The sequence below is a fragment of the Panthera pardus genome, unplaced genomic scaffold (assembly GCF_024362965.1).
Source record: "Panthera pardus isolate Hobbes unplaced genomic scaffold, ASM2436296v1 HiC_scaffold_24, whole genome shotgun sequence".
In the NCBI taxonomy this organism is placed as follows: domain Eukaryota; kingdom Metazoa; phylum Chordata; class Mammalia; order Carnivora; family Felidae; genus Panthera; species Panthera pardus.
This window is the reverse complement of record NW_026526810.1, coordinates 61526258-61542484: the sequence shown is the minus strand read 5'-3', so window position 1 is coordinate 61542484 and position 16227 is coordinate 61526258. Positions and strand designations below refer to the sequence as shown.

Here is a 16227-nt window from a genome sequence, read left to right as displayed (position 1 = left end):
GTTTTTTTCATATCTCTGATCTTATATAGATACAAGGCTGAAAACCTTTACTTTCTCCTCAAAGGTTACAGAAGGATGAGATAATCGCATCATTGTTTTAAAATTCTAATTCTTATACACCCAATTTTCCACGTGATTTTGCATTGCTATCCCCTGAAATTGATCTGAATCCTCCTTTGTCCATACTCAATTTCGAATTATTTAGAGAGCTCTATTGGTCGGTTCCTTCTAGAAATGAACATTCTGTGAGGGGTGGTAGGTGAGACAGCTGAATTTGATAGGAATTAGTGTCTTTTCTTTCATTTCATTCCTAGACCAACATCATCAGTATTACCTGGAAACTTGCTAAAAGTAAAAATTACTGGGCCTCACACTACAGCTACTGAATTAGAAGCCCCAGATCACCAGTCTGTTTTATTAAGCCTTTCTGGTGATTCTAATATCCGCTCAAGAATCATTTAGTCTAACACATTAGGGAAGAATTTCTCAAGTTCCATCTGAAACCAGTCTGAAATGATTGCCCAGAGGAGTACTGGGAGGGCTAAAGGAGGAAGTGATAGCAGGCCCTGGGGACAGCAGAAGAGAAGGTAAGGAGGTAGCAGGTGAGGTAGGAGCCAGCATGGCCCTTCCAGGAGCCAGGATAGGATCAGTAGCTGTGTCCATGAGGACAGTGTTAGATAAACAGTGCAGGTCTAGCTAGGTTAAGCAGATGTCTCAGAAAACATACATAAATTCTACTCACCAGGTCACTGGCAGAAGGCAAAAGAACCTTCCAACACTGAAACTAATGATTCCACTTACAGAATGTTTACCATATGACAGTATCCCACTAAGCAATCTAAAAAATTATCTCCTGGGGTCCTCCCTAGAAGGGAGGGAGGGACATACAAACATCCTCATTTTGCAGCTGAAGCAAGGGAGACACAGAAAGGCAATTGCCTAAGGCCACACAGCGAGAGAAGGGGGAGCCAGAAAAGGAGCCATGCATCACATTGTTCTTCCTGCCCATTATTCACAAATAGGAGTCAGCATCTGCCCAATGAATTGGGAAATGTTTGCACAGGTTGCCAGTCCAAAAGCAGCCTGACAACATTTGGAAAGCCTTTAAGAGTAATCCAGGCTCACTGCGCTTCCCTCAGTATGGTATGAATTACCTCCTCCCATCAATTCAAAGGGCCTTCTCAGTTTGCCTCCAGGAAAGCGATGATAAACTTTGCCTAGTCTTTACAAGGCCAGCATCATTCAAGTGAATCTTTTAAAAGCCAAGATATGTGGTTCACTTTTAAGTCAATATAAATATCTATGTTCTACCAAATAGGTTAGGAAAGTAATTGGACCAAGTTGTACCATTAATATCAAATGGTGGTAATTATACCTGACAACAGTTTATGGATAGACTGCTTATTAAATATAGAGAAGATGCAAAGATCTGGTTTCAGAGACAGAAAGCAAATTTCTTCACTGAAAGATTGTCTGTTTTGAACACTTAGGGAGCTGTGGCCAAGCTGCCTGCAGGATGTACATGGGAACAGGGGGACAAATGCCAACTATGTTCTGCAAGGTGTCCCGCCCCTATCTGCCAGTTACTCACCGGGATTTTGAGTCTTTTCAAAGCAGTCTTCCCATATGGGCAAGGCTGACTGCAAGGTGGGGGTACTGTACAAAAAATGAAGACAATCCCTCACAGAAGGGACCTCACTTGCCCAGTCCTGTTTTCCTCGCTTCTGGGGGCTGGGAGGCTTTGTGAGGGTCTTGGTCACAGGGTAAGGGGCTTCGGGCACTTAGCCAAGGAAGCCTGTGCACCTGCTCTTGTAAGTCAGGAAACGTCGACCATGCTCTCTTGATCTCTAATACAAAGGAGTGACTTCTGCAAGGAGTGGACAAACATTCTTCTAATGGTGGATCCTTGCTGGTGTGGAAGCTGGGTCGTGACAGTGATCTGGTCTTTGACTCAGTGACAGGGCACCGGTAGGAGCAAGCAAGGGAGGAGAGGAAGCCCCGCCCCATGTGCACTTCTGGATGGGTTATTTTCCCATCTGAGATGATTGGCAGATACTCCTCGCTGCCATTAGCATCAGACCAGGCCTGTCCCCTGGCACTGTGCTGGGTCACTGAATGGCCCACACCTCTCACGGGTGCCCCAGGCACATAAAGGTTTCACGGGCCCTGCTCTGTAAGGTTCAAGTTCACCCCACTGGCATGGAGGCTCAGGAAGAGTTTCTCACCTGCTCCTGGGGGGGTGAGCGGAACTCCCTGGTTTTCCGGGCAGTCAGGGCTGCAGACATGTTCAAGGCCTGCATGAGCTCGTTGTAGCGGAACTTCTGATTTGCCTGGAGCTTAGAGACATAAATGTCGCCAAATGCCACAATGGCCTCCACTCGATGCTGCAGCTCACAGTCACAGAGATAGCTGAGGAGCTCACACATCTGCAACCAGAGCGTATATTTATGCTCATTTAACAACACTTCATAGACATTGGTGAAGCAGCTAGTATCCCCATTTTACAGAGGCTAACACTAAGACTTAGGCGCTCTAAGTGACTTGCCCAATGTCACACAGTGACCACAGAGCCGTTACTTGGATCCAAGTCAGTTTGAACCCAGCCACCAGCCCTTTATCCTAAGGACAGGAGAACAACAGGAAAACGAGCTCCCCAAAGAGAATAAACCTGCCCGTGTGAGAACGGCATTCCTAAGAGAATTCTTCCCTGGCTCTAAGCTCCCCATGGAAACCAGCACTCAACTGCACGGGAGAGCTCTGGTTCCTTCCTGACATCTTCTGGCTCCAGATGATGGGAACCAGAGACTTCTGTTCCCCTCTCTTTCTTTCTTGTTTGTTTGTTGGAACTGCTTTGTCTGCCACCAGTTCTTTCGGACTGTTACTAGTCCTGATCTTATCACTACTTGCACTTTTCGCTAATAAGAAAAACAGCAGCCAGAACTTATTGAGCTCTAATCACCCGGCTCTGTGTTAGCCACTTGCCAGACCTGTTCCTTCAAACCTCAGTGTGTTCCCGATACTTGTATTCAGGCATAAGTTCTACGAACCCATCTCCACGTAACCCCTTGCATGACTAACAGACACTCTCCAGTCTGTCTGGGCAGAGACAATAATGCCCCTGGTGTGCTCTTACCTAGCAGGCTAGTCTCTGGCGTATCTGCAGGTGACCTAGGACCCAGAGCACATGCCCATCACACTTGTGATTACAGTTATCACATCTGATTAGAAGCTGTATGTGCCAATGAAATAGGAAAACTAAATTGAAAGACTAGGGAACATTCGCAAAAGGCTAGTTGTTTTTTTAAAAAAAATACTCAAAGTTGGGTGTGAGTTAGACAACTACAAAAAATTGGGGGAAAATCATTAAAATCTACAAGTGTTCTGCACTCAGGTTGCTTTCCAATTACCTCTAAATCCAGTCTATCTTCAAGATACCCCCAAAACTGGCCATCAGGCACATCACACTGTATGTGACAGGTGTCATTTATGCAAAAGAAAGGACTCTACATGCCAAGCAGGGACTCACATGGAAGAAAAAGTCTCAGCTCCACATCCGAAGAGCACATTCATGTTTTAATAAAAATGTTTAAGGTATCTATGTAAAATTTGTTACGTATCTCCTCTACATACAACATTTTGATGAACTGACAGCTACCAATCCCACCACATTAGGTAAGAGAGCTTCATTTGGAGATTCTAACACAGTTTATGATAAAATATATTTCATACCGTATTTTAATGATAAAAGTGAATATTACGTTTTATTCAATTATCATCCACATTTTACATATTGTGAAGCGAAGGCTTTGGGAGGCTACTGACTTGGCAAGCCTGTAGAGCTGCTATGTGGTCGAGGGATGCCCGAGCCAGGCTGACTTTGTGGAACAGACTGTACTGCTCTGTCCACTTTCATTTCTCTTTTCTCAGTGCCCAGAAGACAATAGTTATCATCTTCAGCGTATCGCTGCTGCCAGCTTCCCTCTGGTAAGACTATGTCTTAGGAAACGTTGCGGCTTCCTAGGTGATGCCAAGGGGGCAGCTCGAAGCGAGCATGCCTCTTCTCCTCAGCTCAGACGGCAGTTTGTTTGCATGCCAGGACAGCACGTCTACACAGGCTTGGTGATCAGTACATGGCAACAAATGAGCCCAAGTGATGAGCATGGCCACCGTATGAACCAGTGTGGTCTTTTCCACAGCCAAAGGCTCTTCCTCCTCCTTTCCCGACAGGGGCTCAAAGAGCAGCCATTTAGTCCCAAAGGGTAAGAGGTAAGATGAGGGCCAATCCATCACTAGTTCCGTAAAAACAATTCTAAGGCACGTGCCTTATTGATAAGGGTTAGCACTTTTCTCTTGACTTTGGGAGTACATTTCATGCCAGAGAAAATCATGAGCAGTGAATGCTCTCTATCTGTATTTCCACTACACTCCAGGTTTAGGCCAGCACCCTCAGTCCCAGCCTTAGCTCCAGGCTGCACTGTCACCCTCCCCCTACACTTTGCAAAGACAGGATCTTTGCTGCCCTGAGTTACCTGCAGCTTGACGGACTCTGGCAGTCGGGTCTGCAGTAAGCCTTTGACTGGAGCCTCCTTGCCGGCCTTTTCTCCGGCCTCCACTGCCTTCTCTTCCACCTGGGTCACTTCCTCCTTCTCTGCTCTGTTCTCAGTCTCCCCACTGTGCTCCCCAAACACAGAGGGATCGATCAGGAGGAGGATCTGCCTGACGTCATCGTCATCAAACACCCCCATGACCAGCAGGGTCCCGATGAGTTTCAGCACAGGCACAAACTGGAACTCTACAGACCCACCGACAGGGTCCCGGATGTGAGCCCCGCTGTGCTGCACTGCCTCCGTCAGCATGCTCAGTGCCTTCGTCTTGAGAATCTCCAAGGGGATCTCAGGGCTCTGCTTCTGGTGCTCCTCACTGGTCACGACAAAGCAAGGGGTGGAGAACCTGAACCCTGGCTTGAGGCACGTTCTCAGGCCCACCCCAGGCAGCCCGTGCCTCTTGGACTCATCTGGATACAGGCGGATTTTTCTGGTGGTGCTGGTGATGGGGATGATGTACTCATTCTTCATCATTAGCTTCCTCTCCTTAGCATTGGCCAGATGGATGCTGATGAGCAGGTCATAGAAACCAGAACGAAGGAGGCCAGGGAGGTACTTGTTGTCAATGGCGTAGAACAGCTGGGAGAGATCCACGTGGCCGCATAGGGCGTAGGCCACGCGGCTGTTTCCCAGGGCGCACACTGCACTGTAGAGTCGCAGCGTGTGGTAATGGAACTGCATCAGGTCCTCCTGCTCACAGAGCTCCAGGACATCCACACACCTGCGGATAGGACAAGCCATCAACCACTCCACGGTTGGAAAAGAATACGCCAGAGCTCAGCAGAGTTCTTCTCTTTGAATCCCCAGGGATTGCACCCAACTCAATGAGGGCAGAGGGCATAGAAGGATGAAGGAGCCTCTGCCCCCTCCTCCCATACAGGTTATCATTCCTCTCTCAGTTCTGGTCCTTATCCCAGTTCCTGATAATCCTCCCTAACTCAACGAGTCTCAAAAGTCTGAAAGACTTAAAGACATGGATTCCCAAATATGAAAGTGCTCCTTATTAAGGAAAACCCTCCCAAATGGAAAACTGAAAAACATTCAGGTGTGTGACAGAGGTGACTTGGTCCTCTTATTTGTGGGTAGAAGGGGATCCTCTGCTCCCCAATACAAGAGCCTCAGGCATAGCTGAAGGGGCACCTGGGTGGCTCAGTTAGTTAAGCGTCTGACTTTGGCTCAGGTCATGATCTCACGGTTCATAAGTTTGAGCCCCTCGCTGGGCTCTGTGCTGACAGTTCAGAGCCTGGAGCCTGGTTTGGATTCTGTGTCTCCCTCTCTCTCTGTCCCACACCCGCTTGTGCTCTGTCTCTGTCTTTCAAGAATGAATAAACATTAAAAAAAATCAGAAAAAAAAAAAATGTAGCCGAAGCCCTCTGTCAATCCACCACCCACATCATCTGTATAATCTCCAAATCTACCGTCATCCACAGGGCCTTCCCTCCCCTGAAAACAAACACACCTGCACTCTTGTCCTGAGAGAAAACACTTTCCAATTTGAGTTCAGTTGGCAAAATCAATTCACTTTCTCCTTCCTGACTTTAGAAGCCCATTTACAAGTCTGTCTTGCTCCCTCATTTTTTTGGGGGGGGGGGTGGCTCAGGGCACAGCCTCTGATCCTTGCTTAGATTTTCTGTTTTGTCTTGCTCCTCACCATGGATCTGAGGATCCTTTGCAATTGGCATACCTGGCTGGACTCCTATTTGTTTCTTGCTCCTTCCCTATACCAGCCTGTCTTGCCGCTGTCCATGACCCAGCAGAATACCTAAATGGGAGCTGTGCAGCTATCAAATCCTTCCCCCTGCTCCCCCATTACTGTATGTTTTTAGTCCAACAGATCAAGGGGTGATAATAGGCTAACGATAAAATTTCTTTCTTTCTACATATAGAAACTATGCTAGTGTAGGGGCGCCTGGGTGGCTCAGTCGGTTAAACGTCCGACTTCAGCTCAGGTCACGATCTCACGGTCCGTGAGTTCGAGCCCCACGTCGGGCTCTGGGCCGATGGCTCAGAGCCTGGAGCCTGCTTCCGATTCTGTGTCTCCCTCTCTCTCTGCCCCTCCCCCGTTCATGCTCTGTCTCTGTCTCAAAAATAAATAAATGTTAAAAAAAAAATTAAAAAAAAAAAAAAAAGAAACTATGCCAGTGTAGATTCACCTACACAATTCCATTTATTTCTCCCTGCAGTCCTCTGGGCGGTCATGTATTTTATGTATCATGAGGAAACACAGGTAAGTTATAGGAGTCATTTACCCAAGGCCACAAGGCTAGAAAGTGATAGTGCTGGGATTAAACCCAGGCCATAATCCAGGAGTACTTCTTACCAAGAGGAGCCCAGGAGCCCATTCTTGGTTCTCTAGGCAAACTAGGCATGCCTCATTTTCTCCCTTCTTGTCATTAATGACATATATTTCAGGGTCACGTTACACCTTTTAATTAAAGGGATAGAAACACTCCTGACTTCGGACACTCAGAGAGAAGGCCCTGTGGGAGGCATATCGTAGTGGATATTCTGCTGTTTCTAAGTGAATAATGTAAGTGAGGAAGGAAAAGAGACACTGAGGTTTTTGGGAAGAGAGCAGGGCCCCTGGCCAAGGGGGATGCTGCTCCTCCCCTTCTCCTGCCTGCCTCCCAGGCCTGCCCCCTCCTCTGTGGGTCCCTCTACTACCTGTTCTCCTCAGGGATGTGGAGTGCCATCATCTGCAGGGGCTCCAGGCACTGCACCACCCAGCCATGGCGCTCGCTCACCCGTTCCGTCTCCACCTTCAGGAAGCTGCTGGGCATGCGGCTCCAGAGCACGGGCTGGATGGTTTGGACGTCCAGCCGAGGTGGACACTGCGGAACTGGGTTCTTCTCTTCACTCTTAAATATGGCCGCCGACAAGGGCATCGCATTCTGGGGCAAGGCAGAAAAGGCATTCAAAGGGAAAGACAGGTGTACTACAGAGATGCTCAGTTGCTGGATAATGCAACATGGCCCACGATAACCAATATGGTGAGTATGAACTAAAGAGAGACAAATCAATCCGGAGACCTTTAAGGCTTTGCCAGCCTTAATTAAAACCTTGCATGATGGGTTATATTAACATTAAGTAATTCTTTCAGCACCCAGTACAGGGCCTGGGTGAGAATGGATTCCCTTGTTTTCTGGGGCTTAGAAAATTTTCCCCTAATGGTCAATGCTGCCTTCTTTTATCATAGCCATTGGATGAGGAGGCTGACCAATACCTTCAGCTTCCCAAGTTCAAACTGAAACAATGAAGTGCTCGTGGGCTGCAGGAAGACTGCTGGAAACACTTTGGTATTGGGCTCCACCTGGAAACCAAAACAAATGGAGGTTTGCTCAGAATTATAAAATCACAGATGGCTAAGTCATTGGGTGCATTCATCAACACCCTCATTCTAACCCTAGCTGAAACAGGACAACTCCCTGGCGGGTCATTCTCTACTCCTCAGAAATTCTGAGACCTGGTGCTTCTGGGAGTGCAGTCACTGCTCTCCACCTTATTCCTGCCCCCCGCCCCCCCCCTCCGCGCCCCCCCCCCCCCCACCGCGACTTGGGGCTGAACAATCCCACAGTCTTTCATTTTCTCTCACTGATAACAGTAGCCAAAATCTTCCTCCAGTACTCAGGACAGTCACACGTGGGGAGCTATTAACATACCACCAAGGGTAATGCCTGCTTTTATTCACGGAATGATGTGATTCCTGGCTCGTCATAGAGCAGGGAGACACCTGGCATGCAGGTGGCACCATCATTCGTCACTCCTGCCCTCAGGAAGTCATCACTGAGGGTGGTGCAAGGACTTCAGTGTTATTTCTGAAGGCAAAAAGGACTTTGGGGAGGCAAGCCCAAAGGGCGTCATAGGACAGGGCTTTTCAACCTTGGCACTACTGACTCTTTCGGCTGGGTGGGTAACTCTTTGTTGTAGGGCTGTCCTGTGTGTTGTAGGACAGATAGCAGCATCCCTGGCCTCCACCCACATGTCAGTACTACTCTCCACCCCCAGCATAGTCATGACAACTAAAAAAGTCTCTGTTGATTGCCAGATGTCCCATGAGGGAAAAGCACCCCCAGATGAGAACTGCTGTTTTATAGGCAAGGGCTTCCTTGAGATAACATAAAGAGGCTGCTTCCAGAACCTATCTCCTTTTCTTAGAACCTCTCCTTTTTCTTGGTTCCTCTGGACTTCTCTGTAACCCCCTTCTCTTTATGACTCTAGAGCTCACCTTAAATAGTGTAGGATTCACTGTCTTCCAGCTGCCACTTAGATGAAGTGTGTGAATTTATTTATGACAGTAGGGGCTCCACTTATCATCTGCCCATGTTGATGAGCTTTTTAAAAAATGTTTATTTGTTGAGAGAGAGAGAGAGAGAGAGAGAGAGAGAGAGAGAGAGAGAGAGAATCCCAAGCAGGCTCTACTCTCAGCATGGATCAATTTCACAACTGTGAGATCATGACCTGAGTAGAAATCAAGAGTAGGATGGTCAACCGACTGAGCCACCCAGACACCCCTGATGTAGGACCACTGATGAGACTTGGAGACCATGGAAACAGAAAGGTGACTTTAATTCTATCAACTAAAGTCCTTTGCCTTTAAGTAAATTCAGACATTAGGAAATTCTTGCAACTCTCTTGCAGTTAGGGAATGTTGAGTATCCTGGACACACTCTAAGGTGGCCCCCAGGGAGACACTCTCTCCTACAATCCCGTCCCCAGAACCTGTATCTTGTTTCTAACAAATAGAATATAGCATAAGGGTGTAGAGATTGCTACTCCCTTGATTTGGTTACGTTTTGTAAGACTGTGTTCCGGTAGACTGGAGAGAAGGTTCTCTACCTGGTGTTGGAGAAAGAAGCTACCATGGTGTAACAGAGCCTGTGAAAGGCTACATGACAGGAGATTTCAGGGGGGTTCATGGGACTGGGAGTGCCCCTGGATGCAGCCATCAAGAAAGGGACCCTGAAACCTACAAACACAAGCACCTAAATTCTGCCAACAAGGATAGGACATGCCTTGTCGGCATTGAAGATGGAAGAGGCCACGTGAGAAGGAATATGGACACCTCTGGGAAGGAAGGGGAGGGAAGGAGAAAAGAAAGCAAAGAAGAACGGACCTCAGAACCTTGGCCTATAACCACAATGGATCCTGATGACAACCTGAATGAGCTTAGAGTGGATTCCTCCCACAGCCTCCAGACAGAGGCAGCTCAGCCCAGCTCATGCCTTGACTTTGGCCTTGTGAGAACCTGAGCAGAGAACCCAAACTTACAGAACTGGGAAATAATAAATGTATGTGGTTTTAAGCTATTAATTCTGCGGTCACTTGTTAAGAAGCAATTAAAAAACTGAAACAGTGGCTTCGCAGCCAAGTTGGTCGGTTTGATAACAAAAACTTAGCAAGCACTTACTAGGTGCCAGGTCCTATGTCAAGCACGGGGACAGCAACAGGCATGACAGATGGCCTCTGTCCTCTAGGAGGTGACATTCTGGATGGGGAGCTTCCATTTTTTTTTTAAATTTATTTTTGAGACAGAGAGAGACATAGCATGAGCAGGGGAGGGGCAGAGAGAGAGGAGACACAGAATCCGAAGCGGGCTCCAGGCTCTGAGCTGTCAGCACAGAGCCCGATGCAGGGCTCGAACCCACAGACCGTGAGATCATGATCTGAGCCGAAGTCAGACGCTTAACCGACTGAGCTACCCAGGCGCCCCAAGGGGAGCTTCCATTCTAATGTTAGGAGCAGTGAGCCCAGATTTGAGGCTGCCGTGGAGTGCCATGAACCTTTTTTCTATTTAAGGTACCTTTTATCTCTGGCTGATCTCTTTTATCCTTGCAATAATAGACATTTTATTTCTGATCACGTGTGAAGGTCAGGGCATAGGAACTGGCCTGAATTGAAAGCTAACCCCTCTCGTAAATCTGAGTCTTGTAGCTGACTCTGTTCTCAGAGCAGTGTGGCTGGGGTGGCAATAACCGAGTATCTCTTGAACATACATTTTATTTCTCATTTCTCCCATGATTACGTAAATTAAGTGCGGCAGAAAGAGATTTTCAAACTGCACAGCAGTATTTAACGGGGAAGTCTAGAAACATGGTCTGAGAGAATCCTCCTCTCATTATTTTGGTCACTGGTCCTTTCTGAATAGAAAGCCAGTATATAAATATTGCTGCCCTGTTCCTCTTGAGATAATTGAAAAATGAAAATGGCTATGGCTGCAGAATAATAATCATCCCACTGCCGGGAGACCAGATGCATGGCTGGACACGCTGGTGTCTTGTCTGGAATGAAAAAGGGGTTGGCCGGGTGTGAGACACCTGAGGGCTCCTGTGCTGAGCCCTGGCACCATCCCATTCACGACAACATGCCTCTGGGCGGGACGCAGGACTGGGGCCACTGAGCAGGGAAATCAGGATTCGTACGCACGGAGTGGAGGAAGGCATCTCAGGAGGTGGGTTGGTGCCAGCGCGCAGCTGGGAGAAGACAACGGACCAGCCCAAAGTGACCTAGGAACTACTGGGCAAGTCAGGATACCAACAGCCACGGCGTCCTGTTGTCTGTTGTGACATTTCCTCCTGCCTTATGGGCTCTTCCCAGAGGCAGGCAAGTCACTGCTGCTGTGAAGGCCAGGGGCTGTTTATTTATTTATTTAGGGACTGCCGAAGCCCGACTAGCCTTCAGAGTTATTAGATGCTTTAGAGCTCTCTGCAGCTCAGGGAGGACCCTTCAGTCAAACTCATTTCAAAAGTTAATGGGAAAAAGCTAATGGATTCTGAAGGACGGCAGTAATGTATATAAGCATTTTCTCAGGGGGCTGGGGAGTGGGGAGTGGAATCATGAGAAAGCACCGGAAGAATAATAGGTTACTTTCTGCCTCAAAGCCTGGTTTTGCAAAGGCCTCTTGCTGGAAAGACAGGTCCCTCCGGCTGCCCAGCCAGGCTGTCGAGTGATGTTCTTACTTTTTCCCAGGAGGACAGGGAGGCACACAGACTGGCATGCATTGCAGGAGATGCAGAAGGGGAGGTGGCAGATCCCACCAAACCCAGAAAGGGTTTGGTCCATCCGTTCTTGGCCACCAAACAATTCAGACTTGGGGCTACTCCGTCTCTCCCCGCCAGATGCCATCTCTTCAAGCACAAGGCAGACAAATGGCTGCCAAGAGGCTTTCCAGCCTGGAGGCTATAACATGGGGCTGACTGTGGAATCTGGGGTTTTAGCCATTTACACAGTAGTGGGATGCTTTTCATCTGCTGTAGTTAGCTAAAGGTCCTTAAACACTGTGCATGTTACTGTTCTGGTCAGAAACCTTCAAAAGCTCCTCAATTCCTATCAATACCTCCCGGTTTTTCCAAATGAATTTCTCCCCCCCCCCCCCAAAAAAAAAAAAAAAAGTAGCTCCAAATGAATTTCTCCCCAATAACCGCAGAGGCCCACACTATGGTGGCCATTGTTCCTAAAACGTACCTTATGATTCCCTATCTCCATAAGGATATCTCCTGTGCCATTCTTTAAATCAAGGTTTCTCTGAAACGAATATTTCTCTGACCACTCTCAATGGAGAGAAGCTCTTCCTTCTCTGAACTCAGATGACACTCTTTGTCCACACATCTCTATTCTACCTTGGAGTATCAAATAGGTTTAACAGAGAAATTTAACGCCTGAAGTTAGCCTTTTCCAGATATGCTTTGTAGAACTCCAGACTTCTAGAAAACTACTATGTATGTTAAAGTAAAACAAAACAAGCCAAAAATGCTTTTGGTTATGTAATATGAGAAATGCCTGGTTAGACAGGTTTCTTTCTGAAGTATTTTTTCAAGTTGTCCTGCACAAATGTTCATTGCCAATGTCAGAAGCAGGATATGATATGTGGCATTTCCCAAGCTTACCTGGCCATCAAGGATGAAGATCCTGCTTAAGAGAGATAGGGCTTCTTGTTAATGACAGGTAAATCTACTTGTGTGTAACTGAGGGTTTTCCCCATAGTTCTATCAGAGCTTACAGTCAATGAAGCAGAGAAACACATTACTCATATAAATGCAGTTTTAAAAGATCCTGTAAGGAATTCATAAGGAATGAGAATAGCCTTTTTGCAAAAGGAATACACCTTGGCAAACGAGTCTGTTTTTAGGAGTCTGTATTTTGAGCACAGAAGTTTCCTAAAGCAAGGAGTATCTCTGCTCCCCTTTCAGATTTTGCATCTTATAGAGCACAGGTAACATAAAAGTTGCACAAGAAATGTTCATGGAATAGATGAATACCCTTTTAGAGACCATCACCAAAGAAAATCCTTCTTAGCTTGTAGAAAGATGACCAGGACATCTGATCAACCAATAAAGAACAATACTTTCCCCTATTTTCCCCTCTGTAGAAAACCAAGCCATTTTGTTCTTGTTTCTTTCCCTCGATGGCTTGTGAACCACGTGGGCTCCTCAACCCCATCTGCTGTGGTCGGGATGCTGATGGAGAAGAACGAGGAGCAGAGCCACAAGCACGCAGGCTGGGGATGCTGCTGTCTTGGCCACAGAGCCACCCTTACCTGATAGCAGGTACCGAGCTCTCTCCCATTGGCTGAGAAAGACAACATGCCCATCGCCAGATCCACGAGGCAGCCGATCTCCAGGTCCACGTTGCTCCGGCTTGATCTTTGCGAAGTGGCCACAATATCCCCGCCCCAGACCATGTAGCAGTTGCTGCGTTTCACGCTGGAAACCAGAGAGAGAGGAAAAAGCACAGAATCTGGACTGGGGCAGTGTGCAATCAAGGCTCAGGAACGAAATGCCCCAGAAACCTTCCAAAGAAGTTTTCCAGTCAGCACCCAGCAATTTTTTTTTCCTTAAACACATTCATCCAGCTTCATCCTAATTTTCTCAGACATGACCACTCAATTTAAGGATGTGGCAACCTATCAGAATACTTTGGTCCAGAGAGCACGATGTTTTGGTAACTGTCTCCCGGCTCAACGTCAATTCACCTTTCTGAAATGGATCATGGGGATGGTAGTATTCCCAACTCAGAGATCGGAGATGGGGGCACAGGGAAGGTGACCACCACGGAAAGATTTATACAGGGATTTGGTATAAGAGGCACAAACAAAACTCTGCAGTGTCAGTGAAAAAGGCTGTAACGCACTTGAAAACTCAGGCACGCATTCCTTAGGATGGCAGACTCAGGCTTGCTTGCAAACTAGGTCACAAGTGGTCTGATGCCCAACTACGTCCTTGACCTACACAACCTGGCCCTACCCTAGAGTTCTTCTCCCTGAAGTCTTCACCAACTACCAGCTTGGATGCCTTTCTTAGCTGGCTGTCTACCTACCCCCACCGTGTAGACTCCATCATAGGCATTTACATTCAAAAGCCAATAGTAATAACCAAAGAAAGGCACTAAGGCTCCAAAGCCTGACTCCTTAATTAAGAGATTTCAAATCCTGGGTAGGCTTTGGAGAAATTAGTGGCAGAGGTGATTCTCAGAGCCCGTCAACGTGGCTGTGGGCAAGAGACAGATGATTTGGTCTCCTTCTACTAAGCCCAGCCCTGATGTACAATGCCTGAGGAATCAGTTGTTTGAAGTACCATAAAGTGCTTTTTCTCAGGCTAAACAAGAGCATGACTCTCTACCTGTTGCTTTAATGCAGTCCCTTTAAACACCTAGGGTCAACCTGATTTGACCCTGGGAAGTTAAAGCTTTGATTAGAATTCTCCAAGGTTCTTTCCAGCTCTAGAAGTATATAATTTCCTCCCCTGAGACCAGAAATCCCCTTTGTCAACATACGCTCACCTCCTCTCCTACTCCCTCTCCTTTGGGGGACCAGTGGGGCCAGTTTCTCAGTGTGAATGACCCTCAGGCAGAGCCAGTGCAAACTGCCCCTTCCAACAAGTGACAGCCACAGCGAGATTTCCATACAGGTTAAACTTAAGCCATGCTATTACTGCCGTTCAGTGATTAGAGTCCCAAGTACATTGATGCCTACTGCAGAAGTCCATTGCTAACATACTGAAGTGGTGGGAACGTGAAGTGACATGCTTCGGTCATATTTTAAAGGGGCCAAATTTGAAATTCCTCAAAACATCAGACATTGTTCCTGTATTTACTTCTTATTGTGCAAGACAAAAAACTAAGAATTACTGAGCACCAACTATCTACTGGGTCTTGTTCCAGATGCTAACGAGTCACTTTTCAAAATAAATGTTGTCACTGAGGCTCAGATAAGTGAAGTCATCTGTCTGGTGTGGCACCATCAGCAAACTTGAGTAATAAACCCAGTTGGGATGGACACGTCAGCTTTTTGTTCTCCTGGCTCAAGAGCAAAGTCTTCTGACTTCAGTCAACTGCTTTCAAGTGCTTTCCTTACCAACCCAACAAGATATTGGATGCTGTTTGTAGCGTCTATTCTGGGTCTTGTAATGTATAAAGGACATTTAGTAATAGTAGTAATGTAATGTGTTTATTCAGTCCCTGGGTCAAGACATTGTTTTAGGCATTTTTCCAGTTATTTCCTCATTTAATCCTCCTATCACTCCATGAGACTGAAACTATTATCCTCATTTTATAGGTGAGGAAGTTGAGGCCCTGGAAGGCTAAATGGCCCAGGACGTCCTGGAACTCAGTTTAAAACCCAGGCAGTTTGCTTCCAGAGTCTGTGCTCTTAACCACCTACCCACAATGGTCCTGCACGATACAGTGATTATAAGTGACCTTTCTGGTCACCAGTGTTTGATGACCCGGTAGCATCTAAAGAACACTGCCTGCAAAATGTTCCTGACTTGGTAAGGATAAAGGTCAGCTTGCAAAACAACCTATTATATCTCTAAACATGTCTGTTTGGCAAAGACTCTATTAAGTCTCACTTGGGTGGAAGTAAGGCATGGTCTCCTGGGTCACCTCTGGGGCACTGCTGGCTGGAGATTCTTTCCCTGGTGGCAATCAACCCTCAACCCTCCTCTCCCCCCTCAATGGACCAGGGGGAAGGCCTGAGTGTACCTAAAACCTGCTTTCCCAAAAGATCTTTACGTTATTGTTCGTGAACTTGCTGTATCTCTTTTATGTTCTTTATGTTTTCAGACACTTCACATTCTTAGGATGAGGAGTTCTGAGTCTATCAGTTGCTATGTGATGTGGTGCATCTTTGTATTTCTTCTGAATTGACTTCTTTCAAGCACCCAGAGGTTTTTCTCTGTCTTGTTCTGATGTTGCCGAAATTGGGGCTTGCCCAGAACGCACAGAAGAGAAGTGTTTGAGAGGGGGCACAGACTTCCAGCTGTCCATTTGTATCTCCTACTCCTGGGTCATTTTTTTTTTAAAGTTTATTCATTTATTTTGAGGGAATGAGAGAAAGCAAGCAGACGAGCATGTGCGAGTGAGGGAAGGGCAGAGAGAGAGAGAGAAGAGAGAGGGGAGGGAGAGAATCCCAAGCAGGCTTTGCACTGTCAGCGCAGATCCCAACACGGGGCTTGAACTCACCAACTATGAAATTGTGACCCGAGCCAGAATCAAGAGTCGGACGCTTAACCGACTGAGCCACGCAGGTGCCTCCATGGGTCATGTTTGATACCGTGATGGAATTATCCTCCATTTTCACTAATACACTTCTGCCATAGTACTGCCTATTTAGTGAAGGATTTTAAGC

General features: G+C 47.0%; 1 protein-coding gene across 1 annotated transcript in view; it reads right to left on the bottom strand.

Moving 5' to 3' along the window:
• RYR3 (ryanodine receptor 3) overlaps positions 1-16227 on the bottom strand; it is a 524284-nt gene that overhangs the window by 172634 nt on the left and 335423 nt on the right. The window contains exons 32-36 of the mRNA XM_053889214.1: positions 13138-13303; positions 7828-7914; positions 7269-7495; positions 4530-5325; positions 2226-2426 (exon numbers count right to left, since the gene is read on the bottom strand). Coding sequence (XP_053745189.1) covers positions 2226-2426; positions 4530-5325; positions 7269-7495; positions 7828-7914; positions 13138-13303 — 1477 coding nt within the window. The remainder of the gene's footprint in view (positions 1-2225; positions 2427-4529; positions 5326-7268; positions 7496-7827; positions 7915-13137; positions 13304-16227) is intronic.